The sequence below is a fragment of the Scophthalmus maximus genome, chromosome 4 (assembly GCF_022379125.1).
Source record: "Scophthalmus maximus strain ysfricsl-2021 chromosome 4, ASM2237912v1, whole genome shotgun sequence".
NCBI classification, from domain to species: Eukaryota; Metazoa; Chordata; class Actinopteri; order Pleuronectiformes; family Scophthalmidae; genus Scophthalmus; species Scophthalmus maximus.
The window spans coordinates 4660963-4686760 of NC_061518.1; the positions used below are offsets into that span (position 1 = coordinate 4660963).

Sequence of the window (25798 nt, forward strand, 5' to 3'; positions counted from 1 at the left end):
ACATCCAGTCCTCGAGTGTCCTTTATGAATATTTCAAAAAGTTCATGACTCAGATCCGTCGACTGCGACTTACTCAACAGCCTGTCGATTGACTTTGAAGGACATTAATTTTTTCAAATAATTTTGGCTCGCGCATTTGTTTTTGGTTGCATTTTTATCACAAATGCAGTATCGTGTTAGCCCGCGACCGAGATGAAGTCTGGGAGCATTTGACTAAAAGTACCCGATATCCGAATATTTTCTCCCAGAGAAACGCCAACACTCGTGGAATCATCATCGCAGACGTCTCCTCTCTGCCCTCGTCTGTCGACACTTTCACTTGATTCGTCTGCGTCCGTTGGTAACGCCTCTTGCTAATCGAAAATTAACCGAAAGGTCACAGACTAACAAAGTATTTGACTATTAATCTGGCTGCGCCAGGCTAATATTATCTAATTTTAGAAGAAAAAAAAATATACATATGAATGGTAAATGCCAATGGACTATATTTAAATAGCGCTTTCTTGACCACTCACAGTGCTTTACAGGACGTCCATCCATTCACACACATGCTGTTTTTATCTGTAACGTTCATACGCTGTCGGAAGAGCCGCCACAGGCAATTTGGGGGTTAGGTGCCTTGCCCAAGGACACAACGGCATTCGGACCGGGGGGAAAGCTGGGAGCTGGGATCTAACCGCCAACCTTCGGGTGAGTGGACGACGACTACCTCCTGAGCCACAGCCGCCCTAATATATATGTATATATATATATATATATATTTAGGCTACCCGTTATAATCGATGTCCTTTGTTGCCATGGGAAGAAAAGGCCACTGACGGAGAGCAGCCTCACTGCAGTCATGCCAGACCGACGGAGCGGAGAAAACTGTCAGAAGACTACTGAAGGAAAAAAAAAATAGTAAGCGCGCTGCGCATCACTAAATATACTTCCACTCAGTCCTCGGCCTTATCTGGCCGAGTGAGAGAGAGAGAGCTCTTCTTCACGAGCGAAGTGTAGTGTCGTGTCGTGTCGTGTGGTGAATGGGGGGTTGAGAGAACACACACAACCATGTTGACTGTTGTCGAGCGGCTCGTGGAAAGAGCGGCAGCGTCGTGGCCATGAAGATGAAGCCACTGTAGACATACAGTACGCGTATACAGGCTCTGCATACGTTTCCGAGGCACAGCTCAACATCGGGGAATACTCTTATTTGCTGTTCTTGTCGGAGTGTATATGAGAATATTAATACCACTATTGAGGCCGTATGGTACATATCGATCAATTTGTGTAGCCCCACAAAAATCGACACTTTGTGACGTATCTGTAATTTCCAGTTGTTATGGCGACTTATCGCGCAGACGGAGAAGTTAACTTCACACTTCTTTCAGAGACGTGATGTGAGAGTTGTCACTTCCTGCACATGGACGTTCAACAGCTTTCACACTTCCAGGTCTGTTGCTGTTTTTATTGTTTGAAAAAAGAGAGAAACGCCGCTGACTGAGCTCTGATCGGTCCACCGTTCCTCCATGTGGCAGAAACGTCCTTGAAGAGACACATCAGCGGATTTCTTTATCAATCACTGAGCAGATCAGAGGTGTCGGCCCGATTTTAGAAGTCTGGAAATTACCGACTTTCTTGTGTTATTACATACCCATGTTGCTTAATAAAGACCACGCACGCATATGTTTGATAGAAGCACATTGGGTTCCATCATTGTACAATTGTCTCAGGGCAATGTTCAATAACCTGTTGAAATCCAAAGGCTTTTTAAAAAGGAGCGACTGGGCACTGCCATGTTGCACCGCTATCCGTAGCATCGATGCAATTCACGACTTTATTCGCCGATTAAAAAAACTGAGTGTCGTTGGAACGTCCAGAGGAACAACACCAGGACTCAGAAATGAAAGAAAGTAGACAGAAATAAACAAAAATCAATTCGTGGGCAGGAAAGTTGCTTGTTTAGTAGCAGCAACGTACTAACACACAATTTTAAATGTGTAATTAATAGGTTTCTCCTCAAGAAGATGTTGAATTTTGTCAAATTGTTCAAAATAAAGTCAGTTAAAGAGTTAGGAATTTGTTCTACCACTATTATAAACCTCAGGATGACAGGGGATGCACATGTTTACGTCATCACAGCAATGTGATTCAATCCCAAACCTAATGCTCATCAACCCATAATATGAGAACACAAAGCCCTTATGTAGAAATATCACTGGTGAGATGAAATACAGTCAAAATGTGACACCGACGTGTTTTTTTCTCGTGGCTGCTGCTTTTCATGGAAACAAGGAGAAAAATGGATTTAAAAAAAAAAAGCTGCGGTACTCCAGCACTTCAACTAGGTCAGTGTAGACAATCTGGTGTCTCTGGGAGCAGAAAACTGGAATCAAAGAGGTTTGAGTATTAAACTGGCAGCGAAGATGAAAACAAGGCAGAGCAGCCTCACCCAGCCACCACCTCGGTCTCTGTCGGAGCCAATAGAAAACCCTGGAGAGGTTTATATGGAAGGACGATCCCCCCCCCCCGAATTCTGTCAGAAAATAAACTTTAATTGTGGATTTGATTCCAGCGTCTCCCTGGGTAACCCAGCGCTTCCTGCTCACACCGCGGGTTACGTTCAGACACCCCCGAGAATGCGGCATCATCTATAAATGATATATAGACAGGAGAGGAAGCAATAGAGACGTCCTGAGATTCCCTGCTTCTTTTCTCATTTCGGGAACCCCCCCCCCCCCCGAATTCGTGCCGATTTGCACGAACATGCAAATCAATGGACTGCGCGGCAGCCGGGGGCGTGGGCAGGGGGCGTGGCTGACAGATCTCAAAATCAGCAGAAAGGCGATTTCTATTGATCGGGGCTACATCGGCGGAGATGGACGGCAAGCCCACTCGCAACTCTGTCGAAAATCTGCGTCTGAGTCCTCCGCTGGGCCCTGACCTACATGGTGGTGACGGGGACACACGTCGTCAGTCTCTGTCCCAGACTCAGCCACTGCAGCGTTTTTTGCGCTAACGAGATTAATTTTTGAAGCGGCTGTCCATGGGGGCCTTATTTCAGTTCATTTTGCGGCCGCGGCGGGCCCCCCCCCCCCCACCCCCCCCGGGCTCGCCGGTGGTTCCCGCCGAGGAAGATTAGTGTCGCGCGTCGTCGGATATTTTTTGTTGCGATGTTGCGGTAGAGTCATCGCTGCTACATTCAGAGGATAATCAGCAATTTGTCCTCGAGCGCGCGAAATGCGTCTCTCCCCGGTTCACGCTGCTCCCACGCACACGGGCGTCGACGTACGAGCGGTACGCGACTGAGCGCGTTGCACGGACTCGCGCGGCAACGGGGATTGGCGCGCGAGCAGCTGACGAAAGCCTCGGCTGAGTGAAGAGTCGCTGGATTCCAATCCGAGTTGACTTTGTGTGCTCGGGCTGCGACAGTTAATCGATTAATATTAATCCACTACTAAATTAATCGCCAGCCATTTCCATAATGGATTAATCGCTTTCAAGTAGTTTTTATGAAAAAAAAAAAGAAAAAAGGTCAAGACTCTCTGATTTCAGCTTCTTAAATGTGAATATGTTCTGGTCTCTGTGCTCCTCTGTGACAGTGGACTGAGTATCTTTGACGTGAGGACAAATCAAAACATCATATTGGGCTTTTTGGAAACATTTTTCACCATTTTCTGACTTTTTTGGACCAAACAACTGCTCGATTCCTCCAGAAAATAATCGACAGATTAATCGATAATGAAAATAATCGTTAGTTGCAGCCCTAATGTGTGTGACATGTGGTACACACACACACACACACACACACACACACACACGCATGCATGCACACACACACAAGGGCGGACCTTGTGAGTTCTTGTCATGCACTGTTTCCAAAAAAACGCTAGTTCCCACGACAATCTGCAAGTTGATTCACCTTTTAATGACATGAAGGAGTGAAATCCGAGTTCACACTCAGTAATTGCTTTGTTCCACATTTGGAATCAGAAAGGAAGCAAAAAAAAAAATAAAATGTCTATAATAATAACTGTTGGATACAATTATGATTTCATCGAAAAATAACTCTAATAATTTGCATTCACCACAAATTTACAATATATCTTATACTGTATCTGACTTTTGTAAGACACAGCATTCTTTTTTTTTTTTTTAAACAACTGGGTTTTTAATTTGAATATTCAAAAATGAAAGTTCGAACACGCAACGACACTTGTCCTTTTTTAACCTTGAGGGATCCTCACGCACATAATCAACATGTCATTTGAGCTTTCTCCCCGTTTCCGTCCTCCCCGTGTATTACCAGGAGCGCCGTCTGAGCTGTCAACGCCGCGGGACAACCGTGGTTGATGTAAACACAGGTTGTAACTGTCTGCGGCGGGGAACATAACTCAATACGCTTGGAGACATAAAATCAGAGTCAAAGTACTTTTATGTCAATCTGCCGCTTAAAGTAATCTCTGAGTTCTAAAAGAGGGAGAAAAGATGCCATAATGAATGAAAGATTTACGAATGACATATTAACTACCAAACAAGGTGACCCAATGTGACATAGACATTTCCCGGTGGACGTTTTATTTTTTTGGACGAATCAAACCTCGACCGCGTCGCTCCTGCTCCAGTGGATGCTTGTCGTCTGGAGCAGCGGCAGCGACTGACCTCAATCGTACAAGCCTTCTCACAATCCCGTCACAGTTTGACTCCTCGGTTGGCTCCCGCGGTTGCCTCCAGAGCAAATTAGTCATGGACACCAACATGAGCGGACAGTTTGTCCCTGGACATCCTGACGCCCGCCCCCCCCCCCCCCCCCCCCCCCCCCAAAAAAAAAAGCCATGTCCTTTGCTACACTGTACAGAGTATCATTACATATATGAATGCCTACAATCTACAAATGCCGACGACGCCCAAAAATGGGATTTGAAGTGAGTCCGTTATGTCATGCTTAATGGCATCACAATGGAAACGAAACAAGTCGCCGATCTCACGTGGTGGACGACAACATTTTTGTAAAATCCATAAAAGACAAACAACTTCTGCCGAAGCGAACGTGAAATACGAAATGATAGAAAAGTCCAATTGGATGGACAGCGAACTATGAACATCTCTCTTTGCACTGGAAAAAGAATGGGAGTTGCATTGAATTTCCTTTGTTTATTCAAATATAATATCTATATATTATATTTTTATATATATATATCTTTTAAATTTCATTGCACCAGCTGATCTGACAGTAGTAGTGTTTAGTCCCGGTGGTAGGGGCCTTATATCGATATCAGCGATTCCCCACCCGCGGGGAGAAGTGTGACTGAGCCTTCGTGGCTGCTGACGCGCTGTCAGTCCATCGATTGGCAGGTGTTAAGTACGCTGAGCTCGTACTGTATATTTGCCGAGTGATATTTACAGTCTTTCCGCGCGTCACCTCGTCATCTCGCTCCGTGTCCAGTTGATGCCGTCAAGGTTTACGCAACGACGACGGGGATATCCACACGTCGGCTTCCTGCGCGGGAGCGCCGTGTCACTTCTCGGATCTCCCTGTAGATGCTCTCGATTATTCGTCGTCATTGATCGTGCTCTGCCAGTGGGCTCGCTCTCAAGTGGCTCTTCTTTTTTCTTTTGCTCGAACTTGTCACTGCGAATTAAATATCGATTGCTCAATTTAAAAGGCTGTACACTAGTGCGTTTAAATCGGCTGCCTATAAACACAATGCAATTTTAGGAAATATGCAATTCTTTCTGCCCACCAAATTTTGGAGGGAAGACAGATTTTGAGGGCTCGATTTACGGCAGGAAGGGAAACTCGTGTCCACAGTTGCACGACCTGAACAGGAAGAATCTTCCCCACGGGGCCTCAGTCTCTGGTGAGGGGGACTTGAGAGGGTTTCGTTGGAAATCGTCCTCCAATCGACATCATTTCTTAGAGAACAGTCAATTAACAAATCCTGCCGATGTTTTGCTGCTCCGCCATTATCATGGCATTTGACTCGGACTGGCGCAGGAGACATTGATAACCTGTTTTTCTAACCTTCAACAACCACGAACGACCATCTATAACCTCCTCCGTTTCTTTCAAACCAGTTCACGTTTTTTTTTACGTCTCCCTTAGAGATTGAACGAATACAACACAATGTATTTTCCTCCTAACCACCCTCCACTTAACCTCTTCGGCGACCGTGTTTCTTTCCTCTCTCCAGTTTCCGAAGTGGGGTTGATCGCTCTGTGCGCTGTGTTGTTGTTGTTGTTGTTGTTGTTTTTTTTTTTAAAGGTTTATTTAGATAGGGACAGATGCAAAAAACATAGATAAGCTTAAACAGTCATCTGATGTATATATCATAGTGTTTTTAGCTGAAGCTAATTCACGACACTTAAACAAAATAAAAATACAGATTAACATTATCGTTAATAAGATAGAGATGAAATAAAATGGAAAGAAAGTATACAGAGAGAGCACAGTGTAAAAGCTAAATATGAGAGCAATATTGTTCCTGAATTAGCCACAATTTGGTATTTTTTTTGAAGGTGGCTAATGGTGGGATACATTTCAAGTGGTCCGGCAGAGAGTTCCATAATTTTGCCCCTTTTACTGAAAAGGCAGTTTGGGCAAATGATGCAAATTTTCTTGTTGTTGTTGTTGTTGTTGTCGGTAGTCGCTTGGCTATGAGGAAAATGTGAAGCGTCTTTGTGGCAGCTGTGCCGGCAGTTATACTACTTAAAAACTCCTTGGAGGGGGAAGATGTATATTCCCACTTAAAAGTGGTTCCTGGTGAGGTTATCTTATTTACACATTTACAGTCTTTGCTGCTAAGCACTTGTTGTTATGTTGTTGGTTTTCTTTCATTTCTGCCCCTGAAATTCACAGACACCATCTGTCAGTTGAACAGCCAGGCCTGCTCGCTGCTGTCTTTATTTCCTCGACTTCTCTGCCTGAGTTTCTCTCAGCAGCATTTTTTCCCGTTTTTTGTCGCTTCGGCCATTGCGGCTGTCACTGCACATGCCGTAACTGCATAGTTCTTCATTTGATTGCCACCCGGGAACGACACTTAACTTTCTCATGACTGAAATTTTGAGAGCCTTGTGCCCATAAAGCAGACCATCACAGCGTCGTATATACATCACAGCCCTAAGGCCAAATGTATAAATGATTTGTACGCTGACAAAAAACATGCATACGCCATTACCCACACATAAACCAGTATTTTTAAAAGCACATAGGCACATGCATACTTCGGGCAGGGCGCACAGATTTCTGCATGCGATTTGATGAAGAGGATGTTACTGTAAATATGAGGGGAGAGATGTAACAGTGTCTTGTCAGGTGCCAATCAAAGTGGGGTGTTTAGAGACTTGATTTTAATATTGATTTTAAATTTTAATTCAAAGTTGAGCCATCATCTTCGTTATTCTTGCAGCACTTTGTGTCTGTTTCGCTGGGAGATCTCTGAATGAATCACTGATCATCATTTTTTCTGACCTTTAATGATGATGCCCGAGGTATCACTGTGATGACGATGGTTTACAGGTTCACATGACGAATTTGTTGTATGGGGGCAATAAATATCCTAAGTGTGCATTGACAGCGGCTCCAGCGCTGCTGGAGAAGAAGCAGACGGTGGAGCTGCACTTCTTCTTCGTCTACTGCTGCTCTTCGTACTGACAGGTCTGAAGAGTGGTGGGGCGGGCACGAGTAATGATATGAAAATGGATTTTTAAGGGCATTTCTACATCCATTAATGGAAAACTGTGGGAGTTGAAAAGAGGTTCATGTGCACCCACTTCCTCAATGATTGAGATTCATAAGGCAGGGCAAATGTATTTGTATAGTAAATTTAATATTGGCAACCCAAAGTGCTTTACAGAATACAAGCATGAGAAAGAAGCAGACTTTTATCAAAGCACATGAAAAAATAAAAGCAATATAACAAACCTATTTATATGCATGGATAGCTAAATGCGACCGTAATAACTGCATGTAAAAGTCTTTCTAGATCTGGTTTTAAAACTGAAGAATCTATTGAGGTGACGTGAATAGGAGTGGACCAAAAGGTATTGAGAAAATATTTTCAACAATTCTAGAGATCGGGTTTTCACTTCAGGTCTTGGATTGAGGATCATGCCAAGGTTTCCTAAGGGGAGTGGTGGCTTTGCATCTTTTTTCCACACATTTATATATATCTGTATGTCATCTGCATACATGTGATAAGAAACCAGACAGTTTTAATGAAATTGGCGAAGGGAAGCATGTAAACACTGAATAACGCAGGTTCAAGAATTAACCCTTGTTGGGAGGCTGATACACAGCAGTCTCTGTCTTGGAGGTAGGAATCTGGACCAGTTCAGAATACTATAAGAAATACAGACAAAGTGCTGTGGTCTGTCTACTAATATACTGTGATCAATTGCAAGACATTGTGGAGATAATTATTTTCTGCGTGAAAGTTGGTGAGATGTTTAAGAACAGTTTTCCTCAATGATTTTACTCATTAACTGGCCTGTGATTACTCAGTACTTAAGGATCCAGATTAGCTTCTATTTGATGCGGTTTTCAGGACTTTAGGGAAAAACTGTAAGTAATGAACTATTGAGTAACTGTCACCGGGCAACTAAAATCCTTCTTAAAGGAAAAAACCGCGGGCAGCAGATCAAGACTATACGTGTGCTTCTGGAGGATTTGAGGTGAGAAACAATTTCATAGAGTTTTTCAAACAACGGCGTCAACACATGGTATTTTTAATGCTTCTTACAACTTAAAACAGAAATTCATTAATGTAACGAAAAGAATAGGAATGTATATTCCTGTCTTTGCATGAACGCACAGTTTTAATCGTGAATCTGATACTCGCAAATTCCGCATTATTGTTGCAAAACAGCTTTTGGCCACCGGGGGCAGCAATAGGCACCATGCTACTGGCAGACCAGTGACTGAGGAAGAAATTATGTGCTATTAGGGTTGAAACATACAATAATTTTCATTATTGATAAATTCGATTTCTTTTGATCAATAAGTTAATCAGCAATCACATGATCCAGACTAGTGTTTTACTAAATCTCCATCAATACAACGTGTTATCCCGGCTCAATTTCTGCATTGTTTCCTTGGTGCATATGTTGTTTTGCTCACGCATACTGGAATTAATAATTGTCAACATTATAGATTGGCATGTGTAATGTACAATCAATAGATCACAGAGAAGCTTGACCTCCATTCATTGCAAAACAAGATAAGCTTTGCTCTTAGCTGCCACGTTTTTATTTAGAATTTTTTTATTTTCTTCGTGTGGGATCGTAGAAAAATCACACCACACTTCCTTCATACAGCAGTATGATATTGTAGTTTAAGTCTAGTGAAATTTATACTGCAAAACTTTAGTGAAGTGACTTTGTCAATAGAAAAATCAGCACCAACCTCTCTACTCTCTGATTTTGGGAAATCAGCAACTTCCCGCCCAGACCAATTTGTCAATGTGCAGACGTCAGGAGTCTTAGGCTGACTGGTGTTTTTAACAGCAGTTGGAGGCATATAAATACATCAACGTTGCAAAAATATAGCTCCCCCGCTGCCTCCCTTTCCAGTTCAAGATCGGTGTGAAAAGGTTTTTAATCGTGTCAGAGTCACAAACAAGATCGACAATTCTGCATGTGCTGCATGTTAAAGTAAAACATTCATTGGAAATCTGCTTCTGCTGAAGTCAAAACCGATATAGTGGCCACTCACTTCACCAGCTCTTTCAAACTCACAATCCTCAAAAAGAAGGTAATCCGAACTCCTACACATTTTAGTTTCTCCGTGCATGGTGTGGATGCTGCTATTTATACGACTTTATTTGCAGCGAAGAGATTCCATCCTCAGAAACGACGTACGAACGTTTTAACAGTTGAGGATGTGGAGTCTCAGAGACGGGAAGGCAAGCACAGACGAAGAATCCTGCTACATCCCCAGAATCCTGCCATTTCCTGCCTCAATATGCTGCTTCACTTCCTCTCAAACTCACTGCCCATCTTGCACAGAAAACCTATACACCCTGATTAACAGTAAGGAAAATATAGTACAATAATGACAAAACATCAGTAGAGAATTGAGAGGCTTTGGTATTATTAAATATGTCAGTTGAAAAAAAACGAGTACATGAAAGCTTTTCTTGCAAAGGGAGTTATTAAAAGCTGCTCCTCAATGCTCCTTGTCGTCACACACTTTAACCGAAGTGATTAGTAAGACAAATTATACCAATTTGAGATGATAAATCACAGCGTCATTTGCTTGTTTACTAGCTTCTGCTTCCTCTTTTACGCTCAGGAAGAAGAAGAAGAAAAAAGATTTGAAGTAATTTTCTTCTTTCCACATACGTCTCTGCATGTGTGCCATCTGTGCGCGGGGCAGCTTGACAAGCCCACTCACCCGCTAGAGATTCCAGATTATTAACAACGCACATTATGTGCAAATGTCCATCCTCTCCTCACCGCTGCTCGACGAGCCCCAGCTGCTCAGGACACGCCCCCAACAACAACAAAATGACAAACATGACGGATGTGACAGCTTGAAGTCAACCTAGCTTCCAGGGACAATGACCTGCTGCTGCCACAAGGGGGCAGTAAATCACAGGATGAATGCAAAACTAAAATAATCTTTATGAAGCTGCTTTCAAACGTGCACCAATTTTTTCTGAACCTTTTCCGGAGTTGTTGCATGTGGGAACGCAAATGTCTGCAAACACTGCTGCGGACATCCCCGGGACTCTTCCCACCGGCCCCCTAACTACAATGTCCGGAAGTTTGTCCGAACGAGCCCTTGCGAGACTATGGCAGGAAAATATCCGTAAGATTCACAGCGAATGAGCGGACGCTCCACCCAGGCAGCACCCCTCGCCTGAATGTTCCCAACATTTCCGCGTTATTGTGAACACGTATGACCCTGTTTCATTCTTCATACGCAAATGGCAAACTCATGTCTGAAAACTACGGAAGAGTATTGGGGCCAATTTTTTTAATCGTGGATTCCGAGAATAAAGTTGAAATACTACGTCGGGAATAAAGTCGAAATTCTGACCCGGAAGCACTTTTCAGCAGCACCAAACAACCGCATGTTGGTGTTTTGTTAGCCAGTTTGCTAAGCTAACGCTAGCTGCTAACCAAGTTGTAAAGTTGCAATATTATTATTGACAGGCTGAATGTGGAAAAAACGATGCGGTGGCAACGGGTGTTTGCACACGAACGTCAACGTGTGTCAACAATTGCAAACAACTGTTAATGAATTTTGAGAGCCGTGCGGTTACCGGAGCTAGCGTAGCTTCGCTAACGTCAGTTAACGTGGATTCGTGACAAATGAACTGGGACCACAAAACTGGGACCATTCTGGAAGTTGTATTCCAACTTTATTCTCAACATTTCGACTCTATTCTCGAAATGTTAAATTCATTTAAAAAATCTCCCCCCTCATTTTTTTTCTTCTTCTCATGCCTAAAGGGACAGCTGATGATGATGAGAGCACATTCTGTGCCCCTGTTTATTTAAGCAGGATGTAAACCCTCAATTGTCGGTATCACTATAAAAGTGTAAGGGAAGTTGATATGAAACATATCTTGAACGGGTCAAAGGTTGGGCCTGATAGCTATACCAATCTACTGTCAGCAGAAAAATGAGGTCACGTTCAAAACCTACAGGCGTCAGCCCGCTAAAAGCCTACATTTTGAAGCGGATGTGAAAAAAACTGGATTTGGAGGAACAAGTTGACATGAAACAGTTTGTGGATTGCTTTTGAATTGGTGGTTGATGTCGAGATCTGACAGGCTCATATCAGCTCATATGACACAAAGGCATTCTATTCAGATGACAAGCCTTGATATGGGAAGAGCTCCTTTGTTCTCACCTGGAGGATCATAACATCATTGGCTTCTCTTGAGGTGAAGGATGTAGCTCATCGTGGTCGAGTGGTCAATACGTATCCCCAGCGGCAATACGCGTGCACACACACACACACACACACACACACACACACACACACACACACACACACACACAAAGACAAATGCGGTGACCCCTCTTTGACAGCAGTTTATAGCTGACAAGATGAGGAGGTGAGGAAGTCACTCTTTCCCCGGGGGGGGGGGGGGGGGAAGAGATTGCATCTTGGCAACTAGATTGCATTGCAGCATTGTCGGACTGGTCTCATTCCAATAAGAGCAGATATGTGTGTCTAGGGCATGTCAGAGATTCCCATAAAAAAAAGTAACGACAGAGGCCAGCGTCACTTCAAATCTCCGTGACACACGTTCGCAATCGGACGGCACAGAGGCAGTCTCCGTGGCACCAGGTCGAGATCTTGAAACGAGACGCACCGCTGTGGAACATGACAGGCGTCCTGCAAAGCAGATTGACAGAGGCACACACACACACACACGCTCACACAAGATCCCCCAGGCAAACGGATCATGATCAGCCGGATAGAGCAGATTGACAGCAGATGCCTTGACGGGCTGTTGTGTGTGGCAACACCGTGATTGAGTAGTGTGCACACAATGCGAGCTCTAAATTTGCCAGAGCTCAACACGGCAAACAATGCAGCGTACACCCACACTTGGAGAACTGTATAGGGAACAGAGGAAGCTTGAATCACCCACACACAGTGGGCTTTGTACACATGATCTCAATGCATGATCTGTCTCTTTCTCACTCACACACACACACACACACACACACACACTCACCCCCCTCACTCTGGTTACACGGGCAGGAATAAAATATGCAAAACAGAAAGAACAAAAAGTGTAAATGTCAAGAAAGCAAAAAAAAAGAAAGTGTTTGATCAAAGGCACTCACCCAGAAAAGGAGATTGAAGAAGACCATTCCGTATCGCAGGGCCATCATGCATCCCTCGGCCATCCTGCAACGCCGCAGTTCTAGGAGGAATATGAAGGAGAGGTCCAGGTAAAACACCACATACTTCTTCCCCTGGGCGTAGCGGCCCTTCGACGTCTGCGGCCCCTTCGTCGTGTGGAAGCCGAACGCAAACGGCGGCCGCTTGTACTCGAACTCGCCGCTGAAGCGGTGGAACCCGGAGGTGAACGGCGGCGAGTCCGCCTTGCTGTCCAGGGACGGACTCCGCCGGTACGGAGTCTCGTCCGTGCTCGAGCGTCTCATTGTGGGAAGGGAGGGAGTCCTTGAGGGTCTCTAACCGTCGCTCTGTGTGTGCTTCGGGTCGGTACAGAGTCCTCGGGGAGGGACAGAAGTTATTCCACAGAGGGTCTGGGTGAGGATTTGAGTTTTCTACCTACCCTCGGCTTAGCTGAAAAACAACTATGACCCCCTGTCAAAGCCCCAGACCTGCCGGTCTAATTACACCCCAGGCGCGATCACACTCGATCTGTGGTAATCTGGGGAAGGTAATGCGTTGCCATGTCCTCCACTCCGGAGTTCCTCCCTTTTATATCCTACAGTGGCACTATATTCGGCAGGAGATTTTTTTTGTTGTTGCATTATCCTGCTGCAACACCTGTGTGGATCTGTGTGTCTAGGACATAATCCCAACGCACATCTGCACATCTGCGCATCCCAGGATGCCCCTCTGTAATCCCTAAAAAACACAGGTGCCGCGCTCTTTGGAGATAAGCCGGTTCGCGGGTTTCGTCCCGCAAAAAAACGGTTCAATGGGGCTCAGGCGACCGGCGGGGCCTCGACCCGACAGCTCCGGCCGCTCCGGCTCTCTGCAAAGATGATCCGGAAGCGTCCTCCCTGGCGCCACGAGCGCGGTTGACGGAGTCCCCGCTTCCAGCCAAATCAACTTCGCTTAAACTCAACAAGAAAAATCTGCACGTCCACCGAGGATGCTCGACGTGCTTTTGGCTGACGTGCAGAAGCAGAAGAAGAAAGGGAAAAGCAAGGAGGGAAGGAAGGATGGCGTTATGAATTGGGGAGGAAGGTAGAAAACAAGTGTGAGAGGATGGATAACGCAGGAGAGCAAACCATTCTTTGGCTTCGTGAAATGTTCTCCCTGTTGAATTCCTGCCTTTTCCTTTGCACGCTTCCCTGTCTCTGCCCCCACTCGTCCTGTTTGTGTCTCAAAAGTGTCAGTGGGGGGATCACCCTGCCTCTCGCGACACCCTATCCTTCACACATCTAGCTGATCGCCCTCCTCAACTTCCCGCACCTTCACTCTGAGCCCCTCTCTGCGCTCCCCGCTCTGTGCCGGCGGCGGGTTAGTTCATAGTCCCCTCTCTCATCAGGGAGGCAAAAGTGTGCGGTGTCCCCTCTTCTCGTCTTTCTCTCCCTCCTCCTCCGCCTCCGCCTCCTCCTCCTCCTCCTCCTCCTCCGCTGCTGATGCTGCTACAGCCCTTCTCTCCTCTTCTCTAGGTGGGCAAGGAGATCAAGGTGTCCACCGGGGTCATGGCCAAGCAGCAAGAGAAGAAGAAGAAGAAGAAGAAGAAGAGACAGGCAGAAGCAGAAGCAGAAGCAGAAGAGAGACTGCAGTGTTTGAGCGCTCGTCCAGCCTCGCTGCCTAACGCTCCCTCCCTCTCTCTCTTCACATGCTCCTGTTCTCCTTCTCTCTCTCGTTTTCACCCCTCCCCTTCTCTTCCCTCTCTCCTCTCTCCTCCCACAGGCGCTGATGCGCTCCCCTCCACGCACACACACAATCCCAAACACCCCGTCCCTCCTCGCCAACCGTCCCCTAGACCTTTGGCGGCGCGAGAAAGGGACCTGGATCGGTCGGTCATGTTCTGGCCACACCCTGCGAGGGAGCACAGACCAATCGGCGTCTCTCAGTGCACACGCCAATCATACCCCACCATCTAACAGATAACACTCACGCACACACGTGCGCACACATACACACACACACACACACACACACACGCTGTGCAATACGTGCACGCACAGACGCACACAGAACCTGGCGTGCTGTTAACATACCAGTGCTGAGACGCCTGCTGCACTTGCGCTAGTGCTTCCTCCTCCTCCTCCTCCTCCTCCACCTCCTCTGCTCTCTGCCTGGAACTCATTCCACATGCAGAGGTTGCTCTTGCGCACAGCCCAGACTGTTCCGTGCACGCTTGGCTTCAGTCATGTTCAGCCTCGCCCCCTCTGTCCCTCTGGACTTCAACCTGGGTCACACGGTATGGCCACGTAGCTGCATTCGGCACGGACTCCCACGCTGCCAACAACTCGCCTGAACTCACTCTTACTCTCCGCACGAACGTACTGGGGGGGGGGGGGAAACGTGCAGTGCTGCTGCTGATATCAACAGAAAAATAACTGCACGCCCCTCAATGACCTGGCTGCCATCGGGGTCAGGGGCCAAATGAGTCAGGCACGTTTTGAAAGCGGCAGAGGCACCGACTTGGCGGTATCAAGTTGTCGATGGATCGTGCATCATATCGAGGAGAGCGCACACACGCTCAGTGTTTTCTACCAAAACGTACTTGACATGGGACAATGTTCCCAATTATTGGAGATATTTTGGATTATTTCTCTGCATAAGGTCCACGTATGTTACGGTGATAGAAGCACTGATGGAGCAAACTGTCTTTCTGGGCGAGCTCCTGTTAAACTGGATATGTTGGTTTCTTGGACGCTTGCTTTCTGAATTTAGTGTAATGTTAAATGTTAAGCGACGACAATTATTGGCAAAATCTTACTTATATGTCCTGTAAATATAGTAATGGCTACGTCCCTGCACGAATGATGCAGTACCAGTTCAGATTAGGTCTTTGCCGCAACTGTCAGTGTTTTTTGTGACCAGTCCCTTGAATCCAAAGATTAAAGACACAAACGAAACCAAAAATGCCAAAAGTGTATCTTTTCTTTGGTCATTGTTTTCAATTTATTAGCGGTTACCAAGTGACAACCCACCGTGACGTCACCCATTGGTTTGTGAACTACCGTTTTGAAGACCGGAGTTTAGTATCATGACCGGCACCATCTTGTTTGTGTTTTTTGGAACCAGGCGTAGGAGCCGGGGGGGGGGGGGGGGGGTCTGACTGAGCCCAACTACACCTGCAACCATGCAGCTATTGGACACCACCAGCTGTCAGTTATAGGCGGTATCCAAACCCCAATGCATGCCGTGCTTTATCATCTATTTTACTCTATATGAGACCATAGTTTACAAAATGAACATCCTGCTGTATTGAAGAAGACTTGAAACTAGAGATTGAACCAAAGCTCCTCAGGAAAATGTTTAATGTCGTTATAAATCAAGTGAGAAGTAAAGTAATTTTCTCATAGACTTCTAGCGAAACTCACGTCTTTTTTTGCAACCAGTGGAGTCGCCCTCTGCTGGTGATTCCAGAGGATACAGGTTTTGGCCGCTGACCCGGTGACTGCGTCCATATTTTTTTTTTTTTAAGCCACCAGGGGGCGATCGAGAGGTTTCGGCTTCCCTTTTGAAGATCTGTTATCTTGTATATAAGTGTCACGGGTCACTGAGGGTTTGACAGGAAACAGCAGCCGCATGTTCCCTCTATAACTATAAACGAAGACTGTCCCTACGTGCCATATTCATAAAGCATAGATGATTCTTGTCATCTATTTCAGTAATTGGCCCAGTCTCGCGTCACTCCCGTTATGAACACGGAATGGGATTATTAATTGTGCGGCATCGGGGACTCATTACAACTAAGATTATTGTCATTAGCATCCTGTGACACCACCGTGCAAAAACACCTGACTCCTCGTCACTCATGTCATCCCCCCTATCCTTACACATCCACTGCCGCACAAACACTACTCCACTCCAACACATAGTCTTACACACACACACACACACACACACAAAGTAAATGTGCAGTGGCACCCCGGGGGTGGCGGCATGCAGCTTTGATGTCCTCAGCATGTACAAATAACGTGCATGAAGGAAGAAAAAAAAGAAAAGAGGAAGGTTTTTGGCTGAAGAAACACGACGCACACCATGATGAAATGAATCTGTTAAGACTGGCGTGGGGGTTTTTTCAACAGGGGGGCGCAGATTATAGCACTTCGCGACTCGCTGTGATGTGAAATAAGGGTGTAAACGCAGCGATGTGCACAGTCAGACACGCAAAAGCCTGCTGCGCTGCACTCGGTTCTCCTCGCAGCCGTACAGGTGCTGGAGGCTGGCTCGGGTTCCCTTGTTCAAAGCTGCGTTATGAGTCCGCCCTGAATACATCTCCAGTAAATGACGGAACGGCCGACGAGGATAACTGCCGCGCTCACGGAGCAGCAATATGAGCATGTGAAACGAGACTGGCTAGACTGGCAAATTATTTAGGTGCTGTTTGCCTGGTAGAGGTTTGTTTTTTTTTGTTGTTTTTTTTTGCTTATGCTAAATTAATCGCCAACCATTTTGATAATGCATTATTCAGATCAAGTCGTTTTTATGGGAAAATTCTCTGATTTCAGCTTCTTAAATGTGAATATGTTCTGGTTTATTTGCTCCTCTATGACAGTTAACAGAATATCTTTGGTGTGTGAACAAAACATCATGTTGTGGGTTTTGACATTTTTCACCATTTAATGACATTTTATGGACCAAACAACGAATCGATTAATCCAGAAAATGATCGTTAGTTGCAGCCCTTTTTATTACATCCTAATAGTCGTAGCAATCTTGAGAACAGTTTTCTCTTTGTCTCAGTGACGTTTCCAGGTGCAGGTCCAGTTGGCTTCTTATAGCACCTAAAAAAAAAAATATCGTGACCTGCATCACGACCGAGAAGCTTCACGGACACATTGACTCAGGTGTGTCATTTTTCCCCCCAAGGTCACAAATGATGTTTCTTGTGGCGATTACACTCATTTCTAAGAAATTTTCCTTCAGACACGAGGTATAATTTGATATATCGACGCAATAAGATCCCGTCAGCATCCAAAAATCCAATGATAACCTTTTTTCTAATGCGGAACATTATTTCTAGTGCGGCCAGAAAATCTCTGTAATGACCCCCCAGGCATGACGGAGCTTGGAATTGAAGCGTTGTCATCCATCAGATCACATGTTGAATAAACGCCCTTAAAACATCTGACAAGACCCCCCCCCCCCCCCCCATCCAGAATGTCTTCACTTTGTCATCCTCTGACCATGAAGTACATGCAGACCAGTGCATCACGTTGTGACCTGTAGGATTTGCCGGGCTCGGGTGCTCAGGTGCCGTACGGGAGCGGGAGGCGGGAGATGAGCTGCCTGAAGCCACATTCTCACAGCAGCATGTCACCGAAGATCACTGAGGAATATGAGCCGCGGAGATTAGTAACATCAGCTCTGGCGGGAAATAAACATGTTTTACCCGACCGAGCCGACTCACGAGGGGAGCGGAGATTTGCTTTTGCTGACAAAATAGAGATTCATGTACAACGACGACACACACACACACACACACACACACACACACACACACACACACACACACACACACACACACACACAAAAAGATGCGACGACAAACTGAAACCTGCAGAGCGGCTAAAATGGCAAATAGTAGATGAAATGAAAAATGAATTATGCAAAGGCCTTCTGGTGGAAATGGTAATGCAATACAGTAAAAAAAAGATACTGTAACATCATATCATATCAATTGTTAGTCTCTTGGTATCTCCAAAGACACAACGGGACGATATAACATTGTTATGATCATTTAAATTTTAAATAAATCTGCAGCGGTTTGATGCGCGGCGACAGCAGAGCAGAAAACTGAATCAGCCCGTGCATGTTCTGCACTCAGGACTGAAATTCATGACCTCGACTCTTCTAAATTTACCAAAGTGAAAATGCGGCATAATGACAGTCAGGCAGGTCTATTTTGTTTCTCAGAGAGACGGTCCTGAGCACCGTTGGCATGGCAATAGAATGGCCGCATGAGAGAATCATGTGCATTCAGCACGTGTTTGTGTAACATTTTAATGCATACAATATTTGATCGGGAGGTTCCAAAGGCAAGCCACACAAATGACGACTAGAGAAAGTAACGAGGTTCATATACGTATGAACCATCGGATACGAAAGCTTTAAAATCTCTTCAGGGGACGGCAGGTTTACAGTCCGTTAAACACGGGATAACTTACTGTCATTAGGAGAGTTAGATAAATGAGAGAAGAGGCGAACACCATGATGATGATTAACACATCTTTAGAGTTGCAACAGTAAATCGATTTATCGATTACTGAATAAATCGCCAACTAATTTCAGAATCAATTAATCTGTTCAAGTAGTTTTTCTGAAAAAAAGGTCATAATTCTCTGATTTCTGCTTCTTAAATGTGAATATTTTCTGGTTTATTTGCTCCTCTATGACAGTTAACTAAATATCTTTGGTGTGTGGACAAATGAAAGATGAAACAAAACCACATCTTGGAGTTTTGGGAAACACGATCGACATTTTTCACCATTTTATGAACCAAACAAATAATCAATTAATCGAGGAAATAATCGACAGATGAACCCATAATGAAAATAGTGGTTAGTTGCAGCCCTTCACTTCTTGTCAGCAGGTAAAGTGCATTTGACTTTTTAAAAATTACGATTCCTCCTCTGCGGACCCTCAGTGGTGACAATTAAATAAGTTCATTCACTTAAATATGTCTTTTCTTTTAAATATAAAATCGTTTAGTCTGATAAAGAGTTTACAAAATAGTTAAAGAACAATGCTTCATGAAGTACCGCAATATTTTAATAACACTTAGTTGTTAACGGATTAAAAACATTGACTTATTACTCTTCTGAGAGTCATTCCCCATAATGAGCACAATATTATTAAGCCCAATATCAAATCCCAGGTTAACGCAGGAGTGCTGAGGTTTTGCTGTGTCATTTTGTGCGATAAAAAAACGATCCAAAATGATCTGAGAAATCCTCAGATGAACTGTCAATCATAAACGTCTGCAACGAATCTCATGACAGTTCATCCAGGACTTTTTCCGGGGCTATTTTTCGCTTTGGGCCAGTTAACCGACAGACTGACGTTTCCCTCGCAAGAGCCGCGCCACCGTTATAAATAGATCAGAGGGTAAAAACTGAGAGGAGAGTTGTGATTCTTCCAAACAAAAAAATGTAACCCTAACCCGGCAAATGTAAATCAAACATGAATTAAAAACTCAACCCGCGCGCGAACCATCACCAATGAAGGATCCACAAAAAACCAGAGAAGGAAATTAATGAGTCTTGGTCACCATTAGCCGAGTGTAGTGTCTTAATATCTTCGCATGGTTCAGAATTAATTACTGCTGTCGACTGCAAGATTTGATTCATATGTTTAATCCAACAAGAGGATTTTACGGGAGGGGACACAAAGCAATTAAGTAACCAGGGAAAGCATGTGTTGTTGGTCGGCAAGCGTTTAAAATGTCATCACGCAGTGCGCCGTGCTCATTGCCAAACAGAAATGTTACACATGCAAAGAGTTTGGATGTGGGTGGTAAAAAATAATTTAAAAAAAATGCCCTCTACGCCTACCTGGATTCATTATGTCACGACTAACCTAGAGAAAATGCTGTTCTGTGCATCAAGGCAAATACATATCAAGCCAATGTTGGATGTTATTTGTCTTGAAGCCGGTTGGTTTCAGGGCATAAAGTAGAAATTACACCCACAAAGGCAACAGCTAACACCGTCATGTTGGGGCAGCAAAGGTCGTGCACTGTTTAAAGGCTGCTGAGATTCTACATTTTTTTAACGCACATTTATTCTCGGGCTGGGAAATAAAATTTTGACGGTCCGAATTTAAGATTCCACCTCCTGGCTTTTCATGGCGCTTTTCGACCTAAAGGTAAATAGAGCAAATCGTAGTGACTACGAATTATTAACTGAATCTGGAGTTTCCATCAGCCTCATTGGAGCATTTTGACATCTTTCAGCTGGTTAATTTTGGTTTTCCACCCAAAACAATGTGCTTTGCACCATCTGCTGGCAGCAGAGAGTGGGGCATCAACTCATCGTTAGATATTATACAGGATAAGATGAGATAAGATAAGATAAGATCATTCATTATGGGTCCCACTACAGGGGAATTTGCCGTGTCACAGCAGCAAAGGGGACATTAAAAATGGAGACATAAATAAAAAAGTAACAGAGTAATAAATAATCAAGCAAATAGAAATATTTAAGAAATTGCGATACATCACACATGTAAACAGAATACAAACATAAAATCCTCACTTGCTATTCATCATTAACCGTCAATTTAAAATATTAAGCGGGAAACACATTTGTACTTAGTCGGGGGGGAACTGTTGCGTTTCCTGGAAGTTATTCACAATACACAAAAAGATGTCGTTTGGAGGCAACGGGTGGGAGGAATCAGGAGAAATACCCTCTTACCATTTGTTTCTGGCGCACATTCAGTCAGCCTAAAGGCAAATTACCCGTCATCAGGGGAGGTGAGCTGAGGGAATGTAACTTTTTATTATTTCTACAATGTTCATACCTCTTTCGACCCCCCTCACCCGACTAATTAGGTTTTAGTTGTTATCAGCAAGCATGCGACTTCTCAAGTTGGCAAATGAGACAACACGAGAAAAAAAATTCATACGTCGATAATGAAGTGTCTAACAGTATACCCGAGTACAATTCTTCTGTATAATAAAAAGGCCTGTCAGCGTGTGATCACTATCGAACGCTAACTCTTACGTAGTTTTTTTGGTGAAATGTTAGGAGCAGAAAAGGTCTTGAAATATTCATGCATTTCATGTGGCGACATGCAAAGCTGCTCCTTTGCTCCTCAGGGGCCACGGAGCAGCCGCGTATCATTTGAGACAGCCACAGAACTCCAGACAATTAATTTAAGAACCACGACTTCTACTTTCAAAATATCCGAGTCAAATCTTTTCTAAATAGGTAGGGCGAGATCCGTGCCAATTTGTGCAGCGTTTCTGAGGTTCGGTAAACTGCACATTGATTTGCAAATGGGCTCCGAAGATGTCGTCTGTGGCCGCCAGATTTTAATATATCAAGGGGACCATTGTGGAAAGTTTTTGACAAAACTGTGCAAAGGAAACGGAGTCAACAAAGAGAAGCGACAGAAACTGTCGGAAAGGAAAATTAAACATTGAAGTCTGCCAATTCTGGTATGTCCACACCTTGTGGTCCACACTCAGTGGTGGAGGATCCCGTCGCAGACAAATCAGCCAACCAATCTTTTTTTCGGCCATGTCGGTTGTTGAGCTGTCAAATTGCAAAGTGCTGTTTGCAGACTTTGCCCCTCAACTTTTTAGTCATCCGTTTTAAAGCCCCATATGTAATCGTTGTACTTTTCTGGCGGCATCTGGTGGTAAAGTTGCGGACCGCAACCAACGGAGCGCCCGACAGGAGGGGACACTTTATGGTGGCGCACCGCTAATTCCATTTTCGGTTTCCCATAGCCTTGGAAATTCAACCTGAATGCGACGTATTCTGGGTGTATTTAATTCTGCGTTCCATTACATCCCCGGGACTTCAGGGGTGGTGATTTTTTTCCGGCCTCCCGAGTCGCAGTGAAACGGGAACGCAGCACGACGCGACGTAGCAAACATGGCGACTCACGCGGAGGTCGGGTCCACCTCACGTAACTGTATTTAACTCAGTCAAAGTCGACGCAAAAGACATTGGTTCCTTTTTTGCAGGTGATCATACATACATGAACACATAGTAATGGACAATATATTCAATTTCCGCGAATACCTTCTTCTAAATATGACACGCTGTAGCTTTGACGAAAATGCAGCCACACACTGGCATGGTGTCAATTCCTAAACGTTGAATAAGTTAAACCAACAGTCTCCATTAGATTGAACGAAGGTTGATCTATGAAGGGGTTGGCGGGGTTGATTAATGAAATTGATCAGTCAAAGCTATTGATGTAGTGCTCTTCTCATTCCGAAAGTTACACCATGTGATTGTCCGAACCGATGAGAATTTGGTCGAACGGGAAAAAGCGTGTCGACCGACCCCATCAATGCCCTTTTGTCCCCGGCGTTGATCTATTAAAAAGCCCAGTGCGCCCCTCCTGCCGGTCAGATAGTGTTTTCCAGTCCCATTACAACTGTGTTTGCCGGAGCAGCTCCCTCCTGTGATTAGGGTTAAGCCGAGGGAAACACACATCCGCAGAGGAATCAGACTTTCCCATCTTAATCGGGCTGCCGGGAGAATCGGAGCAGTCAACAGATCTGAACCCCGCTGCTGTGCAGTGTTGCCTTAGCACCGCGCTCACCGGCATCGCGTCTCTACTTCCATCGCAGTCGGCTTCACGGTCCAGTTATCCATTCGACTGGGGGTCGACGCTTTGAATGCTCAACATCGTCGACAGCAATGCTGTAAATGAATACTTCTTTTTTTTTGAACCAATTAATGTCCTCACATGTTCTGGCAAACAACAACATGAACGGTTAATATTCTGGTATGTCACTGTGTTTTGCGTAAATTATAGTGGCAGGCGAGTGATTAACATATCCGAGCAGCTAACAAGATAAAGCCTTGGATGACTGGCTTCCATTATTTACACCTTGTGCCTTTCTCATTAGTCCAGTTCATGGGATGTAATTCGCTCGCGGCCAATGATCCCTCAAAAGCCAACAACCAGTGTCTCCGACATTTTTTTTTCCACTTTCCAAAATTGAGGAGGGGACGACGAGGCCAGACGCGGCGTTAGTCGGCCTGTGAAACAACGCCTCTGAGGGAATCTGTCAACCCTGGCACACGGCGGTAATTCACGGCAAGAAAACACCTCCGTCTATTCATCTCCATCTAATATTCGCCATCAATTCATCAAACCCTCTCCGCCGCCATATGGGGTGTCAGCGGCCTCGTGGCCAACTCTGATCTGTGTCCCACACCTCTGCGCCGCCAGCGTGCGAACCCTCGCACCTGCGAACATGATGTATGCATATGTGTCATATCTGCGATTTGCATTCTGCTGCTAATCCGTCCTAGCGAGGAGGTTATTACCCCGCTTGCCAGTCAAACGCTGCCCGACAACAGACAAATGGGCTTGTCTGTGTGGACATGTATTTATGGACTTGAAGGGAAGAAAAATACGCCCCGGGAGGAATAAACAGTTGGGGGTTGCCGTAAAAATCGACCAGCCATTTTACAGACACAAACACACATCTCACACATGCAAAAAACCTGCATGGCAAATGTGCACGCCTTCACCAGCGTGATAACATGAACACAGGACAGGTACTTGACAGGCTCATACATATTGTACACAACTCCCACACTCCCTGATTACAGTGAACTCCTCGAAAACTCTCAACACAATCACCACATCAATCTGCTTTTCAGAAAATCCCGTTTTTCTGCTGAAACCCCGAAATTTTAAAGGGGTTTGCTTAGATGGTGTAGCCAACGCTGCTCGGATGAAAATCGAATTGGATGGCTTCATTTCGTTGCCGCACACACACGGACGTGTCACACACACAGTCTGAAATCGGATTTGCGCGACCAGACTGAGAAACATTTCTTTTCATCTGAGTGGAATATCAGATAAATGGTTTCAATTTGATTTGTGGAAATCGATTGCCTTGTGTTTCTCTCTCTCGCTCTTCCGACTGCGACGCGTGCGTGTGTGTCTGAAATGTAACCTGGGCTCCCAAATTGAGTCTTTGATTGCCCCACTGGCGTTCGCTCATCACGCAGATTTAATTCCCTACAAGGAAATTTTGTCCTGCTGTCATCATAATGAGAACATAATGGATTCTTAAGTGCCTAGATCCACAACGCATGTCGGTGCATACTCAACACGCAGGGTGTATTTTACTCATCAGAATGTTTGAAATCGCAACACATGAGTATGAAGATTGCTAGGCATGCTCGTGTTTGAATGTCAATGGATGTCCTGAATATTTAATGAATGGAGCGCGATGAGATGCAGACTGAAAATATTAATTTCGCTGAATGTGCATGATGCACTGTCTCTAATAATTTGCACGTACTCCACTCGCTGCTTTATAATGTCACTCGAATGCGCTATATATACACCGTAGCATATAGTAATAAACAAAGAAAACATATCAAATGAATCCACTATCTCTACACCCACCCACTCGAGGAGACATCCGTCCTCCCTCGCTCGCAGCATTAAGAGAGACTCACATCAAACCACATGGCACAGGAAGGAGAAGAAGGAGCACTGCTGAAATCCCAGTGTGCGTAATCTAATCAGAGGAGTGTTCAGGCAGGTGGCTGTGCGTAGGCAGACCTGCTTGATCCAGGAGGCAGAGAGCAGCAGTGATAACCAACCATAAAGTCCCCGGAGCCGCCGTGAAACAGCTCGGATCGGGACGCCACACCGGCCGATGGTGCGCAAAAGCGTGTCTTTGTGGAAGCGGCTATATAAGCAGTGGCGTGTGTGAGTGTGAGCGCCGTCTTCTTCTCCTGCAGGACGCTCGGTCCGTCTCCCGGGGCCGCCAGTTGCGTTCTGACGAAAGGGACGAGACAAAGTAATACCGTCAAAGTCCCAAGAGCAGCCAGACGAGGCCTCGTATTTGGCCTGACAGGCTCGACGTCCGTTCGCGTTCAAGTCATTTCCTTGGTCTGCGGCGCAGGATGTGGTCACCTTGTTTATTTCTTTAAGGATAGCCCCTTGGGATGCAGATCATCTCATTGTCAAGGGGGTCCTATACCCTTGTGCAACATCTGCTATTAGGCCGACGTGGCCAAAATGGGTTTAGTTCAACCAAGAGGACTGCAAATCAGAGGGTGAAGAGTTATAACAAAAGGTCTTTTTCTTAGTTTTTCAACGAATCCCGTTTGTGGTGATGTTTTGCTCGGGTTATTGAAATAATCGTCCAAAGCTGCCGCGCTAAAACAAAAAAAACCCTGTGAGATACACAATAAATGTGCTCACAGATGTGTTTTTTCTGTTTTTTAAGGCTATCTATAATCAGGC

General features: G+C 45.1%; 1 protein-coding gene across 5 annotated transcripts in view; it reads right to left on the minus strand.

Moving 5' to 3' along the window:
• The window catches only part of tspan4a (tetraspanin 4a), a 119379-nt gene that overhangs the window by 80931 nt on the left and 12650 nt on the right, over positions 1-25798 (minus strand). For 2 of the 5 annotated variants that reach the window (XM_035628995.2, XM_035628996.2), the window contains exon 2: positions 12790-12869. In XM_035628995.2, coding sequence (XP_035484888.1) covers positions 12790-12852 — 63 coding nt within the window. In that variant the 5' untranslated portion in view covers positions 12853-12869. Of the gene's footprint in view, positions 1-12789; positions 14247-14877; positions 14951-25798 lie in introns of those variants that run through there. The other 3 variants (XM_035628998.2, XM_035628994.2, XM_035628993.2) reach the window with 3 other exon arrangements.